This window comes from Acipenser ruthenus, chromosome 27 (genome assembly GCF_902713425.1).
Source record: "Acipenser ruthenus chromosome 27, fAciRut3.2 maternal haplotype, whole genome shotgun sequence".
NCBI lineage: Eukaryota > Metazoa > Chordata > Actinopteri > Acipenseriformes > Acipenseridae > Acipenser > Acipenser ruthenus.
Window position 1 is genome coordinate 23,544,104 of NC_081215.1, and position 22,582 is coordinate 23,566,685.

A 22,582-nucleotide genomic window follows, 5' to 3' on the forward strand; every position below is an offset into this window, starting at 1 on the left:
ATCTGGTAAGGATCCTATGCTTCCAGTGACGCCGTGGTTCATTCTGAATGATTCTGCATTAGAAATCATTACATCATTTTCAACCAATCAGATTGCTTACAGGTGTAAAATTACATCATGTTCAACCAATCAGATTGCATACAGGTGTACCATTACATTATTTTGGTACAGGGACACACCTGCTGATTTGAAGGCATTCCAAAACCTTACAAAATGGCTGGTGACACCTACTGCACAAGCAGCTCTTTTGAATCCCTCCATCAACAGATTGCCATGAACTTCAACACAGATAAATAACACTGCTAAATAAACAAATAATAATAATAATTTTAAACCACACTCGAATAAGAACCTGAAAGTATACAAAATAGGCCAAATACTTTTTGTTCAGATATATTTGGGCTCCGACCTCCTTGAATCCATAATTATTTTTAAAGATTATGTTAGAGAGCTCAGAAGTCCCCACTGCTGCTGGCTCTCTCCTCACCTCCTCTGACAATGCTGTTACAAAGCAGCCATCTACACAATGCTTGCAGCAAGTGAGAGCTGATAAGGCTTTCAAATGATGTGAGGTCTGGCAGGGTCTGAATTCAAAGCTGTGTAATTCACATTGTGCCCCTTAGAAACAGTTCTGTAAATACTCACTGTACCTCAAAACATGTTATAGTCCAAAACCTGAGCAGTTATCACAGTGAGAATGCAGATTACATATTTTCCAATTAAAATCGATTAAATCCTACTACATTTCAGTAGCTTTTTTTGGAAGATAACTGAATCGCGTTAAGCTTCATTTGAATACATTTATTTTTTTTATTTTCGGTCTTGAAATATGTTAATAACTTGTGGCCTAGTACTACTCAAATCAATTTTCATCCCAGGTTTTTCTAATTAGCTCCCTAGATACATGGAATAGCATGTTTTAAACTCATTATACAACCAAATGATATCCCTGAACCCTGAAATAATTCATTTTTAAAGAGTGCACTGCCTGTACACTTCAATTCCTATTAATATTTGTTTTACCAAGGTAATTCAATTTTAACCCCAATTTAAATTCCTGCAGATACCAGCAGCTATAAAAATGTAACCCCTGATTTGCACAGCATCTCTGGCTGCCTTTGGGAACATCCAAATAACAAAGCATTAGTTCAGAAGGTTTTAAAGGGTCCTGTATGCAGGACTGGAAACAGATTCCAGACGCAGAGGGAGACTGAGAGGTATCTGTTTAAAAAATCATCAATATTAGCACAAAAGAGCCAGAGCTGGAGTGCAATTGATCTGTGTCCCATCGTTATCATAAACCACAGCATTCTCCCTGATGAAAATCCATGCAGCTCACTTACACAAGAGGATGGAAATGCAATAGCTGATGTCTCAAGACCCCCCCCCCCCCACGCACACACACAATCCCATTTCCACATTGACGTATCAGTCATTGCTGGCAAACCACATCCCCAGTGCCTGCCTGATATTGCATAGACGCTGCTCTGACAGCCACTAAGTCTTGAAATTGAAGCTTTTATCCAGACGGAAAGGCTTGCCCTTTTTACCTTGGAAATCTGCATAGTAATTTAGCCTTTCCCGTGCTTTTACGTTTCAGTTACCAGGCTTTAACGAGTCTAATGCACATTCCCTGCACATCACTACGCTTGGCCCTTACCATGATGTCCAGGCTGTCATTGCAATTCAGGCTCATTCCACATTCATCTGTGATCTCTGTTATCTCAGAGAGATCCTCATCTTCAAACTCCTCCAGACTGATATCATGGGTCAGCCTGTGGAAAACGAACACAAAGCATTTCAATTCCAATATCCACCAATGTACTGAATGCAATCAAATTCTCGAAATTCATGCATTGTACTTGTGTAAACAGCTTTTACTGTTAGTCTTTTGTAACAGCGCAGAAGATTGGGGTCACTATTCTCAGAGCTGACAGTCAATGTACTGCAATGTTATGCTGCAGTTGTGCCAGGTGCAGCTCTGCAATGCATCATTTATTTCCTTAAGGGCAGGTGGGTGGATGGCACTGCCATGATCCAACAGTTTGGAGAGGCTAGGGACTTGGTTTCAAGAACACTTCCTGTTCCTGCTGTATGGTCGACTCAGTCAGTCATTAGATTCCTCATTCAAGGTTTTATGAGATGAAAAACCCAGCCTTGATTTTATAGAACAACAGCAACTTTGTTGAGCTTCATGCTACAGCTTAATCTAGTTGATGAATATTTTTTTCTCAAAGTTCCAAAAAAAAAAAAAAAAACGATTCCAAAAACGAGGCAACTTTCCAGAAAAGGGGCTAATTTCCAAAATGGGCTAATTTCCTAAAAAAGGGCTATCGATTCCAAAAACAGGACTAATTTCCAAAACCGGGGCTAATTTCCAAAAAAGGGGCTATCGATTCTAAAAAAGGGGCTAAGGATTAAAAAAAGGGACTCATTTCCAAAAACAGGGCTAATTTCCAAAAAGGGCTATCGATTCAAACAATGGGGCTAATTTCCAAAAAGTGGCTACTGATTCCAAAAATGGGTCTAATTTCCAAAAACAGGGCTATCCATTCCAAAAACGGGGCTAATTTCCAAAAAAGGGGCTACACAGGATAAAAAATGTAACACATTCTGTAACTTTATAGGCAACGTTTTAATTATAGTCAGCAAAAGCCCTTTATGTCCCAAGTATGCAATGTGGCATTACAGAAATGAAAAGAAAGCACTATTAACGTTGCATTGTTTCTCCTTCATTTAGCTTGACTCTCATTAGTCCCAGAGAAGAAGGGACCTTTATGACATGTACTGCATATTTGTCATAAGCTTCTTAGTGGGATTCTAAGGACAAGCACCAAAGGTTAATAGTTTGTACTGCAAAGGCTTACTTTTTTTCTGTTCCTTTGTACAACATTTCTTCTTATAAGCCAATTAATGTGATTTAAAATGGTACGTCTGTAGTTTATACCATTTCCAGATTACTGATACAGCAAATATTAGTTCTGCAATAACACTCTATCATAAGATCATGACCCTGTTGTAAATAGACTAAAATATTAAAATATTATGGGGATTCATTTGCATAAGTGCACCAATTTGAATACTGGTATCTTAAAAAGGTGAAGCAGAAAGTATGACATGCACGTCCATTGTTTCATCATCCGTACACTTGTCAAAAAGCAGGCCAGTTAAGTGATCTAGTTTATTAACGTTTCACAAAGGTGGTTTCAGCTGCAGGGACACCTTGAAACATGCTACTGCAACTCTGTCAAGAAACCTGTAAGCCAATCAGACACCCTGCTGCTTATAACCACAGCATGAGGTTATAATAATACAGTGAAAAAAAAGAAAATTCACCAGGGGGTTCAAAAGCAGCAAACTTCTAAAATATATAAGAACTATTTCTAAAACCATATGGTACACACCACACCTTGAACCAGTGAAGAGATATCACAGAAAGTGGCAATACAAATGTAATTATGAGAACAAACACACTATTTCCTATACACATTAGGTAAACATTACGCAAAATATTGCTGACATGTTCCACCTGTATAAAAATAACCCTTTTTCAATATTAATTCATATTTAACAGGCACAGCTGTGCAGGCTTTATAATACTTATACGTATGTTTTAATACAGCATTTACTTGTTACTTAGTTTTTAATTTGTATTTCTTTTACACCAAAAGCTTAGCCCTTTGAGATCCAACTCCTCATCTTCAAGGACAGTCCACATCCACAAACAGTAAGAACATTTCATCCAACACCAGACAGACAGAAAAGCAGCACCCACAAATTAAAAAAAAATTAAAGCTAACAGCTGAATACAATTACAAAAAAATAAATTTTAAAAAAAGCTCATCTACCATTTTTCCCACTGATCCTCCATCCAGCTCTCTTCTTCATTAGACTCCATAGCAAAGGTGAGTACCATTTACCCGGCAGAATAATTTCTACAGGATCAATTTAAAAAGCAACTGCAATTTCCCTGATGCTACGTCCCATTGAGATTCCTCACTCTGGTCAGCTCTTTGCCTGTGTAGTCAGGAGCCTCTGCATCTCTCGCTGCTGCTGTGTTTCTTTATTCATTTATTTATTTATTATTTACTCTTTGCAAAAATAGCATCCACTGTTGCAACAGAAAATCTGCTGTGCTCTACAGAAACATGACAGCATGCACTCGACTTGGCTGCTGCTCCTCCTCTAAAAAGCACAGCTCCTCTATAATTAATGGATCCAATCGATAAAGCTCATGTTGCCACCTCCATTTTTGATTCCTGTAGATAGGGGGATAGTGTTGCTGTGATCAATAGGACAAGCGCTGCTTAAAATCTGCCTCCTCATCGTAAAGGAACCCGAACAAAGGTCTACTGCATTTAAAAACAAAATACGGTTTAACTTTTTCAGCGCTGCGGCTCTGCATTAACCAAAGTCAATAGTTTTTAGCCGATTACATTTTTTTGTACTGATGCATGGATGCTCATCCAACCAGTAGGAGACTGTGAGACTATCTATGGCACTGAACTTGAAAGTCAAACCATTTGCATCTTGTAATGATGTGTACTCTGTTGAAGGTCGTTTTAATAGATTTAATGTAGTCAGGCTCCAGGGTATAGAAGCTCTCAAAAGAAAAGGGTTCAGCAGCAGCAGCACTTATTGCAAAACCACTAATTATATCTTAAATCCATTTGGCCAAACTGTATCTTACTTCATCCTTTTAAAAAATATTGGAGGCATTGTGGCTTACTGATTAGTGCAAAGAGAACTGGAAGCAAAAACAAAACCACTTTTAAAATCCCACTTTAGCTACTGACTTAGATTGCAACATTTTGCCATCTGTATACTCTGCACATTGTTAAAATCACACTGAGAACACTGGATGCCAAGCAAAAGTCCCACAGCATTAACGTCATATGGGAATATATATATATATATATATATATATATATATATATATATATATATATATATATATATATATCAGCCATTGTATTCAGATTCTTTGCACAGCCCTTCTTAAGAATTACACAGGTCTCAGTGAGCTGCATTTGATTGTTATGCCTGATGGAAAAGAAAAATGATCTCAAGTTCAGCTCAAGTATTGTGCTGTCTGGTTTTTTATGTGCTTATTTGTCTGGTTCCTAATATTTAATCCTGGTCACGTTTCCCGCTCTGAGGATTGATTTCCAGGCTTATCCGACATGTTGAGAATCCCGCGGGAGTGATGTTTCCAAATAATCAGTTTATGCTTGCGGTGCAAATTAAGGGCCATTGGCAGTTCCTGCAGTGCCATGGCAGAGATGTGTAACAGGACAAGGCCCCTTCTTGCATTAAGCCACACCAGTTCAAGTCGGAGGTACAGATGCTGAAAACCATTGCCAGCAGGCACTCAACAAGGATGCACTTTGTTGGTGGAGGAACTCATTTATGAGCCTGTTTCTCTGCTACTCCTTCTGCCACTAGGTGATATTGTGAGATGTACTGGCATGAGTACTAATCCTTAATCTTCCAGATTCAGGATGCATTCCAAATAAATTTGGTAGATTGTCCCCAGAAAGCAGACATCAGATTACATCACAAAACCCACCCCCGGAATTTGGCACAATTTGTAAAAATCTGGATTGAATGCAGCTGTGGTTTTGCATATTCTTTCTTGCTCATCTAGTGGAGTACAGATACTATGACGCATAAAAAAACCCCACAGATCAGCTCGTTTACAAATGTAGAGATCATCACAACGGATCAGACCACATAATTGCCTACTTCTGTGTAGAACTTTGAGACAGCAGGCTTTCTACCAAGCTAGCCTGTCATTCCACACAGTAATCAGCACTAAAAAGTAAGACAGCATTCCTAGTGCTTTCTATGTGAGTGGAATCGAGAACACTGCAAAGCAATTGCATTGCCCATTCACCTTTATGAATACTGCATCCTTGATACTCATGTTGGGCTATTACCCCTGGAGAACCAACAAGCAGAGAGCTTTCACTAAATACACACACAGCAAATGAACCTGAGTTCTGTCAAAGTTACAGTGTTTCCAGGAGTCTTGTGTACACCCTAAAAATGTGTACTACTTTTGTACTCCTTGCACCCTCTGTTAGCTTTATAGTTCTAATAATTTATAGAGCTATGAAAGGAAATACATGATAATGCAGGTTTTGCTTTCCTGGTGGGCTAACTTTCAACAGTTTTAAATTATAGCAGATGTTGTGAGATTTCTAATGTGAGCAGACGTATGTCTGAAGTAAACTGATGTGTACTCTTTGGCCACAATTCAAACCTGGATCACAAATGAGTTGCTCTTGCTGTGCCAAGTGATGTGGTTATGTCAATATATTCAACTGATTGCTATGATGAGAATGGTGTGGTTATCTCCCTCTAGTGGCTGCTGTCAGAAATACAACCTTCAGTACAGTGGACTACAAAAATGCTCGCCCTACGAGCCACAACATTGCCAATTTGCATCTTTGTCACATGCACTCAATAAAAAATGTGTTCTTCAAGTATAAGAATCTTTATAGTGGCACACACATTATTGTATTTGATATTATTTCATTCATTGTATTCTGTTTTAAAAGGAATGTCTACCCCACCTCCTAGTGCAACACAATTTCGCACTGTTTCAATAGTGATCCAATGCTTGGTTGATGAGCATTTCAACTTGCTGGCTACACACAACAAATCGCTCCTGCTCTATCCTCCCCAGTTCATTAACCTCCATTTCACACTTGCAAAATACAACAGTCTAAGACATGTTTGTGTTATGTTATATTTACATTAGCCACTTGCAGTACAATAATAGCTTCGTGTTTCAGATTAAACTAATTATAATAGCTGGCAACCAATACATTCTATAGTATACTTTCTTCTTCTTTGTGATAACTGTACCAATTCCCTGATCGTCTGTGAATGCCTAACCGATGTGCATTAATAAATTAAGCATTTATATTATATTTGTCTCTAGTTAGTAAGATTGCTGAAATGAATAACTGTTCTAGTCAGTTTTCCAGCAGAAATGCAAAAATGCATTTCTGACCTGCACTCTTCTAACACAGACATTTCAGACAGTAGCTAATAGCTATTTTGAGAGTATAACAGTGCAATATATACTAACTGTAATCCTATGCAGCTAGTCATATCATTCACAATTACAACAAGCCTGCTGTATAAGAGGTTTTCTGAGGGAAATGGTAAATGGTATTTTTAATGGTAACATCTGCTATAAATATACTTTTCCTGCCTTTATAACTCAGCTCTCATTATAAAGGAGGCTGTGTGGTCCAGTTGTTAAAGAAAAGGGCTTGTAACCAGGAGGTCCCCGGTTCAAATCCCACCTCAGCCACTGACTCATTGTGTGACCCTGAGCAAGTCACTTAACCTCCTTGTGCTCTGTCTTTCGGGTGAGACGTAATTGTAAGTGACTCTGCAGCTGATGCATAGTTCACACACCCTAGTCTCTGTAAGTCGCCTTGGATAAAGGCGTCTGCTAAATAAACAAATAATAATAATAATAATAACGCTATTAACAACCAACTATGATCTCTTTCATCTCATACCACCTAAATACTGAATCAGTCGAAAAAAATGTGCACAGGCTAACGAAAGGCAAGGAGCTGTCCCAGCAGCCCAGCTCATTAGGCACCTGGACAATCATCAGGGGAAGTGATGCATCAGAACTTCATTACTGAGGATTCTGCATCTGAAAGCCTAATGACGGGCAGCCTCTGTACCACCTCTAAGCCATCATATCAAAAAATACCTGCCATTTATCACTGGATACAAAGCACTTGTCAATTGAGTGCCAACTATCTTTTTTTCACCCCTATCTAAAATTCATACCAGATATGTTGCCTATTGTTACTGAGTGTGACTTTCAAAATGTTTGATCTCTTAAAGTTAAAGATTGGAGAATACAACACAGGCATTCCTTCAGGAACTTTGCTTGAGGGCTCAAGCCATTACATTTGATTAAAATGGATTAAACAAGGTATAAATTTGCTTGAGACAGAATCAAGGACACTAAAGCATTTTTGCACAAACATCCATACAACATGATTACAGTACCTTGTTGTTTCTGTGTGCAAGTCTTACTGATGAGGAGAAGGAAGTAGGTTTCAATCAACATCCAATGATGATCGCTCTAGACAAAATAGATGCAATCTCAATAATACAGTATTACTGAGATAAGAGGGTGCTACCTCAATGTCGACACTGATCATGTTCACTACACTGCCAGGGTTCACGTTAGGGTAGAGTTTCTTTGGCTGACATTTTCCCAATGGAAAAAAAATTCTCATAGAATAGAATCTCACTGGAACTAGAAGACTCTTTTATGTTGGTTTAAAGGCCTTCAGTTCTGACCTGCACTGCCAATACTATTCATAAAATAATAGATACACTGAAGAAGTGAATGGCTGTTATTGGCACTAGTAAGATTTTCACTGGTCCCCCCATTTAAGAATTGCAGGAATGTTGTTGTTGTTGTTGTTGTTTTGTTTTTTTTTACCTTGTTTTGTTATGTAATGTTTTTTTCCTATTAATGAATTTAAAGTATATTGTAGTTTTCTATTTGTAGAACAATTTGCATACAAATCTAGGTAGCTTATAACCGCATGCCAGACCAGATGGTTATAACCCTTTACGTAAAATGAAAATCACTTTTAAAATATATTATCAATATGCTACAAGCATACCGAACAACATCAACTCACTGATCATAACGCCAATAGGTGTACATTCCATTGCATTCTCAATAATAGCAATCGGGTAGCGGGGCTGTGTCAGGCTGATGGCTTGCTGTTTGACTACCTGATTGATAGACCCTCACTTTTGCAATTGGTTCAAAGCAGTCCAATTGAGAAGGCTTTGATTGACACCGAATATTGAAGTAGTCAAGGGTGACACTGTGCATTAGGAGATTATTCAGATAGACCGCCATTGAGGATCAGCTTCAGTGGGGCCACCATACTGAGAAAGCATTGCCAATCAAAAGCCGAGGAATGAAGTGCTTCTGCTATTTCTCATTTCATGTTTGGTTCATGTTTTTTTGCAAATCCTTCTTTGCTAGACTGTTTTAAGCTGCTACTTCAAGCTACAACATAATTCACAATTCAACCACTTTCAATCTGACCCCAGTCACATCTAATTCATCTTTACTGCACTGGCTTTCTTAAGATTTACTGCACTGGCTTTCTTTGCGTTTAATTTGGGGGATTATTACAGCTTTAAAGGATTATTCCAGGTCACCTCGCCGCTGTATCTCACTGACACGGTCTCCAGGTAAATTCCTGTCCCTGTCCTGAGATGAAGGGGTGGCGTTCAAAGCATGTTCTTTCTATACACTTGAGCTCCAGAAATCCTTGTAAAAACTAACTCAGCAGAAACTGTTTCTAGGTCCTGGGCTGCAGAAAAGGAAAACTTCACCCAGGATCCGGATTAAAAAATCTGCTGCACCCTAGAAGCTCCAGCTGTGACCATCCGAGGGGGGGGGAGACAGACGACAGTGCTGCAGTAAGCATGGCTGCTCTGGGATCAGCGGTCTGAGGTTCTGATCTCCAGCAGCAATTGACTCAGCCAAGATCATTCTAAAATAAGGTCACCAGGAAAGACATGAACTGGAGTAAAACTACTTATCTAGAGGGCAGGTAAAATTCTGCTTGTTAGCCATTGAAACATGATGCTGATATTTTATACACGTGTAACTTTGGTCTCTGCTTTGAGCTATAAAAGCAATATGTATATATATATATGCGCATTATGGTATACTGGACAGCACTGGTTGAGCTCTTGGGCTTCTAATATATATATATATATATATATATATATACAGTGCCTTGCGAAAGTATTCGGCCCCCTTGAACTTTGCGACCTTTTGCCACATTTCAGGCTTCAAACATAAAGATATGAAACTGTAATTTTTTGTGAAGAATCAACAACAAGTGGGACACAATCATGAAGTGGAACGAAATTTATTGGATATTTCAAACTTTTTTAACAAATAAAAAACTGAAAAATTGGGCGTGCAAAATTATTCAGCCCCCTTAAGTTAATACTTTGTAGCGCCACCTTTTGCTGCGATTACTGCTGTAAGTCGCTTGGGGTATGTCTCTATCAGTTTTGCACATCGAGAGACTGAAATTTTTGCCCATTCCTCCTTGCAAAACAGCTCGAGCTCAGTGAGGTTGGATGGAGAGCATTTGTGAACAGCAGTTTTCAGTTCTTTCCACAGATTCTCGATTGGATTCAGGTCTGGACTTTGACTTGGCCATTCTAACACCTGGATATGTTTATTTGTGAACCATTCCATTGTAGATTTTGCTTTATGTTTTGGATCATTGTCTTGTTGGAAGACAAATCTCCGTCCCAGTCTCAGGTCTTTTGCAGACTCCATCAGGTTTTCTTCCAGAATGGTCCTGTATTTGGCTCCATCCATCTTCCCATCAATTTTAACCATCTTCCCTGTCCCTGCTGAAGAAAAGCAGGCCCAAACCATGATGCTGCCACCACCATGTTTGACAGTGGGGATGGTGTGTTCAGGGTGATGAGCTGTGTTGCTTTTACGCCAAATATAACGTTTTGCATTGTTGCCAAAAAGTTCGATTTTGGTTTCATCTGACCAGAGCACCTTCTTCCACATGTGTCTCCCAGGTGGCTTGTGGCAAACTGTAAACGACACTTTTTATGGATATCTTTAAGAAATGGCTTTCTTCTTGCCACTCTTCCATAAAGGCCAGATTTGTGCAGTATACGACTGATTGTTGTCCTATGGACAGAGTCTCCCACCTCAGCTGTAGATCTCTGCAGTTCATCCAGAGTGATCATGGGCCTCTTGGCTGCATCTCTGACCAGTCTTCTCCTTGTATGAGCTGAAAGTTTAGAGGGACGGCCAGGTCTTGGTAGATTTGCAGTGGTCTGATACTCCTTCCATTTCAATATTATCGCTTGCACAGTGCTCCTTGGGATGTTTAAAGCTTGGGAAATCTTTTTGTATCCAAATCCGGCTTTAAACTTCTCCACAACAGTATCTCGGACCTGCCTGGTGTGTTCCTTGTTCTTCATGATGCTCTCTGCGCTTTAAACGGACCTCTGAGACTATCACAGTGCAGGTGCATTTATACGGAGACTTGATTACACACAGGTGGATTCTATTTATCATCATTAGTCATTTAGGTCAACATTGGATCATTCAGAGATCCTCACTGAACTTCTGGAGAGAGTTTGCTGCACTGAAAGTAAAGGGGCTGAATAATTTTGCACGTCCAATTTTTCAGTTTTTTATTTGTTAAAAAAGTTTGAAATATCCAATAAATTTCGTTCCACTTCATGATTGTGTCCCACTTGTTGTTGATTCTTCACAAAAAATTACAGTTTCGTATCTTTATGTTTGAAGCCTGAAATGTGGCAAAAGGTCGCAAAGTTCAAGGGGGCCGAATACTTTCGCAAGGCACTGTATATATATATATATATATAAATATATATATATATATATATATATATATATATATATATATATATATATATATATATATATATATATATATATTAAAAGCCCAAGAGCTCAATCAATGCTGTCCAGTCAGTCATTAAACAAATCTAAATGTCTTAAACAGTAACTAGAAATTGATATTGGACATTTGCAGCGCTAATTTGTGGACAAAATATGTTCAAATGTGTTTCATATAGATGTAAAGTATGGATATGTTAAAAAGTTCAGTCAATATAGCTGCAGACAGCTAGATACTGTATTAAAACAGTTGCGGCTGGTGCATTTTCTTTTACTGCCCCATTCTACACTATAGACTCATAATTGATGGTTGCACTGTGCAGCCTGTATAGCAGGAAAGTGAATTATAATGGACACTTTGATGCAGTGGTTTGGATGGACCTGTTACCTCTATATTCTTGCCGTCTTCATAAAAATATATTTTCTGACAGGTTTCTCAAGATAAATTCATTATGTTGCAGTAAGGTGGTGTTTTTTGCACCCTTTCTTTGGGGGCTATAACTTTGAGATAAAATAAGCGTTCGCCTTCTGTGTGATTTCAGTCTCCTGGTCATGGTTTACGTTGTTTTAATAACTAGATGAATCCATTCTTTCAGTTGAATTGGAAAAGGAATTAGGTAAAGATCAAAGGATGACGTCAGAGAAAGTGCTACCAACTAATGCTTTACTTCCCAGCATTTTCACTATGGAGAATTGCCATGTGTTTCCTTGTCTTTTTATGATAATTTTATGCAACTGAAGAGAGTAAACATCTGTCCACGGCAGGTACAGTATTTAGGATTCAGCTTTTAGAATATTTTTATTCAGCGACAGCCATTTAATCTAGGAAAAACAAAATTCATTTTTAGTATTAATACTAAAATTCATATTTTAGTTGGCGATGCACACTGTAGTATAAAGCTTTAAATGACAAATATGTTTAACTGGTCAAAAAACATGTTTTATTATCTTAGTTGTTTTAGGAAGACTCTAAACTCCTAATAATTCCAATTAAATGGAAATGTTTGATCTACAAATGAGGAATAACTGGCCAAAATGTGGAGTTTTTTTTTTTTTTCTTTTTTTTTTACACGAAGATTTTGCACAAGGCATAACACATTTATCAAGACAGAGACAGTTGAACATCTGGATATGCACTGTATACAACTATTTATAAGACAGTATGTTGAAGTATGAGCATCTTCATTTATTTATTACAGGCTGTTTGCAGTTGATTTATGGCTATATTTGATGTTTTTGTTGAATGGAAATAAAGCTGCATGAGAAATACACAAAATGCAATTATGTTCTTTGAAATACAGCCAATAAATCACAAATGGCACCTTAAATCTAACATGTGTATGCTGTGCAGTACTTTCTTAAATGTATAGTATTGCAGAATATAAGATAGCTGTTAAAATGATAAAATAATAGCTTCAGATAGATAGTATACACCTCATTAGTATAGTACCTTCACACTTCAAGAATGCTGTTTATTTGCTGCATGAACAAGCAACTTTTTGCTACCAAAGGCAATGTAAAGGTTAGGCAAAGAGCTCCTTCCTAAGCCACAGTTTCTACAAGAATGATCAGACAGATGACCAGCCTTTTATACACACACCTGCATCACTAAAACCAAACTGAATAATTCATGAATTGATTGGCACACCAATTAAGGCATTCCCTTTCCTCCATTCCGTCCACATTCTCACATTTAAATCAAGGCTCAAAATGAACCCTTTCCTGGGTTCAGTTAATGTGCACATTTAACAGCAAAAACTAACACCAGTAAACATTTATACAAGAAATAAAGTAAACACATTTAAATGTGAAAATAAGGATAATACCGTTATGCATATAGCTGGTGAAATATTAGAAATATTTATACTGTAGAATACGGAAGTGAATGAAAACAAGTACCGGTACAAAATAGATTATTTACACACACACAAGCAACAACAGAGGCAATACTAGATGCTGAATTTATGTTCTTTACATTGGTGAGATAATCTTGACTCAGAAAGAACAATTTCCCCCTTTAGTTTTTTCCAAATTAAATATATTGCAACAAACCAATGCTTTAACAATATTAAGTTCCTTATTAATTCAATGTTGATATTTGTTATTTCTTCATTTGTATGTCTGTTTTAGGTCATTTCTGAAGCCACAACACAAATTGTCAGATGGTTCTTCCTCTCTCTGTGTTCCCTTCTCATGTGCAACATTGCACAAGAAAAGGCTGATATCAGCAAAAAAAATCCATCCCTGTATGTCATGCACAGGGAACTCATCAAACCTTTCAAGAAATTCCCAGTTGTTAATGAAAATAATGAAAATAATGTTCAATGAATTGAGAATTGCGTATCGTCTCTTGACAGACAGCGCTTGAGACATGAATTCTGTAACTCAAGAAGGTACACAAAGAAAATGTCACCCCCAGTAGCATATTGTCTGCCATAAGAAAAGCATCTGATTTAATCAATGGGTTTATCACATGGGTTTACAAAGCAACTGTGTACTGCAACATGACTAAAATCACTGCTAACCAAGGTTTAATACTAGCACTTGAAGGTGTTTTTATTTTACACTTCAACTTGGAATATGCCTTACCGGTTGAAAGAGAACGAAACACATACAAATTGTGGTGGCTTTCTAGTACCTAATCCAGTCTACTTGCTTTCAAACCATGTGACCTATTGCAAAGCTTCCAGGATGCAGCTGCGTTGTATTTAAAATATTTTACCATAAACAAACGTGAAGGGCCAAATGATTCTCATGTTAACAAAGCTAAAACTAATAAGGTACTACAATAGAGCATAGGTTAGCACTCTTGTAAGACACCACTCTTTACCTGTTATTTTGCTAAGTTCTCTCTCTGTTTTTTTGAAGGGTACATTGTTTAGTGACAGCTGCAGTATACAGAAAACTATGGGACTTTGCATCAAGCAATTAAACTATTTCCAAAGGCAGTTTCTATGAGATTGTCAGACAGTTATATAAGGAAGAAAGGCAGGCTGAGGAGAAAAGTAGTTCCAGGATAGAAAGTAAATGCTGAAAGTGTTGTCATGTCACACATATCAAAATATAACAAAAAACATTCAACTTATTATCAGATTGCAAAAACATCAGGACTCCCTGTCTTTATCTTAATGGAAAGATTCCCAAGCTGTCAATTTCTATTGGCTTGGCATTCAGGTTAGAAAACTCCAGCTCAATATAGCAATATTTTTTTTTGAAAAAGCTGGAAAGAAATTTTTTAAGGCCACAGAAAATATGTATTTTTCCCCCATGTTGAAAATCTTGGCCTGTTAAAATATTTTCTTGCAGAAGGATACCACTGTATGAATGTATTGTACAGCAGTGTCGCTTAAAAACGACTTGATAAAAAAATAAAACATATTCTGTTTATGTTTTTTCAACAGCCATAATTAATGAGCTATCTAAATCTCAAAACCAGATTAGCCTGGTTAATCTGAATTAATTAACAGGGCACACAGACGACATATCCCCTGCGGCTGAGTGGAAATGCAGGTTCTTGTATTTGAATGTCATTTCCCCAGGACAGCCCAACATCACGTTACTGAAAGGTTCCTCCGATCTTATTTTTCACAGGGAGATAAAGTAGTCTATCCCAAGGTCACACAGTATAGCTGAGGAAAGGACTCTGATCATGTTTTCTTTGGCAAGGTTTTCAGTGCCAAACCAAGAAACACCAGTAACATGCACAGATGAATTGCAGTATGTCTATAGCAGTTTCAAAACAAGTCTATTTCTAATGCAAGGGGCACACTGGTATCAGAAATAGAAGATTGCAGGTAAAGAGGTTAAAGATATTACAAAATAGGAAGACAAAAGTTATTTTAAAAAATTCAAGAGCGTCCATAGTCAGTAATATTCGCAGTTATAAAACATGGGTTTTAAATGAGTCTGAAAACCCTTCTCAGTGTGCAGCATGCATTTCATGCAGTGCCCAGATGAACTCAGGGTGCACAATGGAAATGCTACCAAGTGATCATCAGGCATGCCAAAGGCATCTAATCTAAATTAACATTCATGATGTGCACTTTTTCCTGTTGCTCTGCAACGCCCCTCAATCCCAGACATGGTCCAGGCAATTCAACCAACCAATTTCAGCCTGTGAAAAAAACATGGGTGGATTTAATGAGACCGTCTTTACTGGCTTTGATACTCTTTAGTTGATGCAAATGGAGATTTCAAGTTAGCTATAACATTTTATAAGTAACGAACTCTGCAACTGTTTAAGCTGAAAACAATTAAAAAGGTCTAATTAAGCAACTTATCAGTTCAATTAAGGGTCTAGTTAAGTAACTGAGAGCTCAGACAAAGACACCAGCAGACACAGGGGGTCCCCAGAACCAGGGTTTGGCACCACCTGGTGGTCAAAAAAAAGTGCTTATTTTAAAATGTTAAAACATACAAAATAGTCTTGTTGCTGTGCTCAGTCTTGCCATGGTGTATGACTTTTGACAGTAAACTGTCTTCAGCAACCTCACCTTGTTAGCTGAGTTTGGCTGTTCCTCACCCAGTTTTATTCCTCCTACACAGCTGTTTCTGTTTCAGTTAATGATTGTGTTTCAACCTACATATTGAATTGATGATCATTAGCACCTGTTTGGTATAATTGTTTAATCATACACCTGACTATATGCCTACAAAATCCCTGACTTTGTGCAAGTGTACCTAGAAGAATTGATGCTGTTTTGAAGGCAAAGGGTGGTCACACCAAATATTGATTTGATGTAGATTTTTCTTCTGTTCACTCACTTTGCATTTAGTTAATTGATAAATATAATCTATTAACATGTCTATTTTTGAAAGCATTCTTACTTTACAGCATTTTTTCACACCTGCCTAAAACTTTTGCACAGTACTGTATGTATATATATATATACATATATATATATATATATATATATATATATATTGTTAATAACATCATCAAATGATGAGCTTGCCCCTCAGGGATTACAGATACCCCTACGATTTTAAGCGCCTAATAATGAATGGCTCTGGGTATCTACTAATGGCATTTCAAACAAGGATGCTGGATCCCATAACATCTGGAAATTACCTACTCAGGACAGGTCATATGTGATGGTAAACCCACAAACTCACATGGGATTCATTCTTGCATCTACATATCCAAGCATTTTTTTTCACTTTACCAATATTAGTATGGTACAAAGTCATAAGTAAACAGACAATTGTTGTAAGTTAATACAATGTGGTGTCTATTTGCTTACTGTACGAATATGTACTAAAACGTTTTTTTCCTGGTTCATTTGTTTTTAGGAGTGTTTACGAGTGCTAGGCTCATTTTTTTCCAGACAGTGAAGCAGAAGGACAATTCATTGTTAACAACCATGGCTCCCAGAAGCGTAGAGCACAATTATCCACACAGTCCATAATCTGGCAATACTTTCTGTCCATTACCTAAATGCAATGTGGGCAGTTTAGCTCACGCCCCCACTGGATGCTAGATTTTTTTTTTATCTTAATCAATTGGTGAAGAAGTAGCTGAAGACTGCAAGAACATATTTACTGGTATTTCTAAGTAACAGACTCTAACATATTTAGTTTTTGCACAAGTACGTTATATAGAAGTGGACATTGCCTCGCCTCTCTGTTTCTGCCTGAGCTGCTGTGAAACACATCTCCCTTGGGGAAAGGTCAGGAAAACAAAGATCTGTCCAGGGTGATGCAGTTCTTCAATCTAATTGCAATTTCTAAACGTTATAATGGGATTGAGATTTTAATAAACCTTGAGTCTCTGTCTCTAATGACACTACTCATGCATTCAGAGCTGCTTTTCACAGTCATTTCATCTAATCATAATACAGTAAGTGTTACTGGCTTGCTAAAACACCCATAGTGCTTTGCTTAGGCTGACTGGAATGAAATAGGATCCAAACCATAGGTTGTACTCTTTTAACCATATGGGTTTAGAATGTCAGCAGCCAATCAGATGGCTGGACATTCTAAGATACAGTATTTTAATTCCATTTAAAATGTGTTGCATGCAGTATTGACAGTGCATGTAGACACTCAGTAGCACAGTACTTACAGAGTTCACACAATTTAACATTTCATATTGATAGCGTGAAACAAAACTGGACATACAGAGTCCGACACTGTATTTCAGGTGCAATTGGCACTGAATCAATTATACTGCACTATTTTGACATGCAGTAATAAGTTAACAGGTCACAGTATCTTCACAGCTGTAGAAGAGCAGGTATTTGCACCTCAATACAATATGAAATATGCATCTTATATATTATTAACTTAATTTTAATACACAGCCCTATTAACATTAAAATGAAAAATAAAATACAGTCGCCATTCTACATTGCTAAACCAATTCACTTCATTTGACTGTAAAAAAGATGAAAATTACATTCCCTTTTCTGAGGTGTTATGGCTGAGAGTAGACTGTTCAGAGCTGCTGAAATAAATAGTCCTTATCGACAGTACATTATCCAATTAATAGCTGTTTCATAAAACTGGAAACTGGTGAGCATCCACATTAAGATTCAACTCTCCACGTTACTTGAAAAGGACATATTGAACTGATAGTCAATCATCCCTGTCTGTGAGAATCTGCTGCAGCATTTAATATCCAGCCCACAAGATTTGACACAATATCAGTGTTGGCTGAATGCATTTAAGAATCTCAGACAACAGGCATGTGCACCCATTTTAGGGATTGCCATTTGAAACAAAGTTACAACAATTCATAAAGCTAGTGAACACACTGATTGCGGCCCTAAAAATATATATATATATATATTTATTATTTGTTCGAGTTTTTATTGTTCCATTTATTGCTGTATTCACAGATCGGTATGTCAGTAGAGTATACGCAATACACTTGTTTAGCTCCATTCTCCCAGCAGCAAATAAAACATGCATGCGCTGTAAACTTTATTACATCAACTAAGCAGTAATTTGCATGATCTCATTGCATTCTATTTAAAAAAAAAAATGCATAACTAAAAAGAGTGGAGATGCCTGGGATTCTAAACTCAATAGCTTACAAAGGTCAAGAGAGGTTCAGTAGTGTTGTTGATCTATCTTACTCTTCTAAATCAATCTTACTCTTGTAAATCAAAGACGTACTATAAATTGAGTCTAAGTGGGGATGACTTCAGTCCTCAACAGGGAAATCATCTGTGAGGTGACAAGACAGGTTTAAATACAAGAAACAAGGAAACATTTACATGAAAGCAAGCATGCTGTATGGAAGACAGAACAGAATTAGTGTGCAATGACAGCTGTAATCTCATTACAATTCAACCACTAAAATGTACACCTGTCAATGAAAACCCACCCCTTTCATGCAGCTGCCATTTGTGCGCTTGTAAGGTGCACTGAACGCTGCCATTAACAACACTAGATTCATGTTTTATGGTGGTTAGGAATGCATTTGAAAAACTGGCCGTCAATTTGACTGTAAATGAAAACAACTCAACAGATGCCTGATGCTGGAATTCTGCTAACTTGGTGCAGGAGGTGAAAAAAGGTTACTGTGTAGTCTGGCTTGTGTATGCAGACAGAATCTGGTTAACTTTGAACTACAGTATCAGTGTAATGAAAGGTAGATAACCATGTCAAATGTTCACTGTATGTATATATACAAATGTGATGTGCTGTAAGTACAGACAGGCTCGTCCATATACTGTAGCCCCAGATTCTGTTAACTTGTGCTAAATGAGGTCCTAACCAAGTTTCACAAGAATGATATAAGCAGTTCTAGATATAACCCAAACTATAAAGTGTGACATACATTGTATACCTACTGTGTATCCCTGTCACTATAGCAATGAACAATTCAAATTGAAATCAAATCAAACAGAAAGGATTTAAAGTAGATTATCCCTCCTGTTTTTTTTTTAACAACCACACAATGCAGTACAATGAAACCCCTCCTCTTCCACATCGTCTCCAATGCTCAAACCATCCATTGAACAAAGGTTTGTTTGCATTCTATACATCCTGTTGTCTGATTAAAGAACAAAGTGGTATTTTAAATAGCGAATCTATGTCTGTGACAGCCAGATGAAAGCATTCCTTATATGAAATGGGGGACCGAAGTTGAACAGCAGTCTTGTACTGAAAAAGAGTTTCTTATCAGAGTTCTAAGGCTGTAATTGGTTGCCTGGAAAGAAACAGATTGCTGATACAGAGCAGTAGTGGGAAAACTAATATTTACAGCTTTAGACTGCATTTCTGCAAATGTCAAACGCGCACGACATTCCTTGTGCAGAGGCGGACGATCTCCCATCCCCACCCCTCCGAAATAAATATACTGTAAATAGAGTTCATTAAAAAAAAAAAAAAAAAAGCATTTCTATGGACTAATCATGTTGCTATCTTTACTCTAAATAGTATATTGTTTAAAATGCATTTGCTTTAAAATACACCTGAGCATTGTTAGTTTCATTTCGTAAAAACAACCAGTTGCATAAATGTATCATTATAGATTTTTTTTCTACGATACATTTGACATGCATTAGTTAAAATAAAAGCGAGGGATTACTTTTGTCTTTTAAAAAGCACGGCTTTACTTATTTAATTTTCCATAGTACTTAGCTGAGATGTAAAAGTCGTTTCCTCCTCACCAAGAACAAATGACGCAATTATGCTGACCTCGAGGTATATTCTCGTTTTGTCATCAGAACAATGTGCTGCATCTCGCTCCACAAAAAAATCTGAAAAACCCCGGTATTTTTTTTTATTTATTTTTTTTTGCCTGCAAAATATTGAATATAACATTGTACCAAAGCACCAGTCATGCTATTTACCTGAAGAAAACTAACTACGACTTCATACTGTTACTTACACACGTATACAATGCAATACAAATAATGGAGGTTTTCCTGTACTGTAATGACAACCTTAGAATAGCTCACACACATTCCCAATAAATGAATGAATGGAAAAAAAATGCTATACTTTCTATCTTGACACCTGTATCCATCAGCAGCAGATTGCTGTTGCATGTCAGTTTTAACCTGTCATCTGCAATTCACAACCAGATAACGCTCTTTGTCACAATATATCTGCGTAGGGATTTTCAGAACCAGGTACCTGAAATTAAGAGGCGATGCAATCTCCAGTCCCAAGAAAGGGGATCCAGATGGAGGAGGATTTATTTTTTCTCTATCCGCCATGCTCTTTCCTTACACATCTATGCGTTACCTCCAGGAGAGACGAGTGATGCTGAGATGCGAAGCCCAGCTAGGTGGAGGGAGGAGAGGCAGAGAGACTGAGCGCAGAGAGGTGCACGCTGCTGAACTCGGAATCCCTGGCAGACGACTTCTATTGTAGATTTAGGAACTGATTTCAAAGCCATGGTTCACCAAAAAAAATAATGAAAACCAACCCATTCAAAAGAAGCCAGGAAGTTAAAAATATAAGCTATTAATTGCAAACATTTTTTTTAAATGAGTCTCACCGATATCTTGTGTCCTACCAATAATATTAACACAATGTGATTCACATATCAAACTGGTGCTCAAATAAGGTAAGGCGAGTGGAGACAATGTACCTTTCTTGACATGACTTGAAGCGTTTTGTTATTCAACTAAATGTTAGTTCATCTGAAAGTTGGTCAACTTAATAAAATGTACTTCTAGCCTACTGAAAAACAATAATAAAAAAGTTAACCAAATTAAATAGGCATATATATATATATATATATATATATATATATATATATATATATATATATATATATATATATATATATATACTGTATATATATATATATATGGCTCTAAGATATATATATATATATATATATATATATATATATATATATATATATATATATATATATAATTTATTAAACCTATATATTTATAACATTATTTGTATTTACTAAGAATTACCTTAAACTGTTAGTCTGATAATTATTTCAAGGCTATATCTTAGAGCCATTAGTCAGTTATAATTTAAAATGCTATTCCCTCAGCTACCTACACTGATTGACCTATTTACCTCTCCACTCTGTTTGGTAACCAAGGAAACAGCTCCGGAAAGATGAAGACGTCTGATCATCATTAGTACATCCTGCCCCGGTATGACTGCCGACCCTTAAAACAAGCTGCACATGTGATTGCAGCAGCGTTTATTTTTCACAATACCATCACTGGATTTACAATAGGATCTACGTTTATAATAACACCTACAACATTTTACTTTTTACATTATATTTTAAACAAAAAAAAAGAGCACAAATTTTAGGTTTATATAGCATTTATTTCCTTTTAAAATTCCTTATAGTTTCCAAATATTTCCAAATGTATTATTATTATTATTATTATTATTATTATTATTATTAATAAAATAATAATAATAATAATAATAATAATAATAATAATAATAATAATAATAATAAACATGTGAAAACAATACAGCGGTGGATGATCCCTCTTTTTGGCCTTCTCAGTTTGAATTAAGTTTATTATACCAGATGTTAAGACTGGGAAGCCGTTGTCTATTCTGAAGCTTGTGCTGACTGACATCGTTGCCTCAGTTATGTCTTAAGCCACTGATGAGACATAGAAGTGATGTCCCCAAGACACACAGGCAAATTTCAGGACACAGGATACCAGCTGAAAACAGGGACAATGAAACTTAAGAGAAGTAATGCAGGGTGACTGGCCTCTGTTATTCATGCTTGATTTTTTTTTTTTTTGTTCAGCCCTGGATGCAATAAGCTTCATAATGTATTCTATGAGCATGCTCAGTCAGCATTATCAAAAGCAAGGGTTTAATAATGGGATCATGCATCTGAAAATCACCCATTATTAACAGATGTCTGTATATCATTTCCACTCAGTAGTGAATGAGCTCTTAGCACTGCTCACACAATAGGATGTACACAGCATGGGTTATAACTAGCAGTGGCATATCTATTATTGGCTATTTTCCAATGCACAAGCATATTACATTCAGTCTAGGCTGGGTCAATGAATGGGACTGGACCTGCTGTATTTGATAGGATGGGCTTTTCTTTATGAGATAGAAGTGTTAATGAGGTCTTACCGTCGGAAACTGCATTTGCAATCTGTTGTAATGCAAATGTAT

General features: G+C 37.0%; 1 protein-coding gene across 2 annotated transcripts in view; it reads right to left on the reverse strand.

The window, feature by feature from the left end:
• Positions 1-20,745, reverse strand: part of LOC117432373 (C-Jun-amino-terminal kinase-interacting protein 1-like) — a 39,064-nt gene extending 18,319 nt beyond the window's left edge. The window contains exons 1-2 of one of the 2 annotated variants that reach the window (XM_059002041.1): positions 20,579-20,745; positions 1,661-1,775 (exon numbers count right to left, since the gene is read on the reverse strand). In XM_059002041.1, coding sequence (XP_058858024.1) covers positions 1,661-1,775; positions 20,579-20,661 — 198 coding nt within the window. In that variant the 5' untranslated portion in view covers positions 20,662-20,745. Of the gene's footprint in view, positions 1-1,660; positions 1,776-3,848; positions 4,158-20,578 lie in introns of those variants that run through there. The other variant, XM_059002042.1, reaches the window with a different exon arrangement.
• Between the last annotated feature and the right edge of the window lie 1,837 nt (positions 20,746-22,582).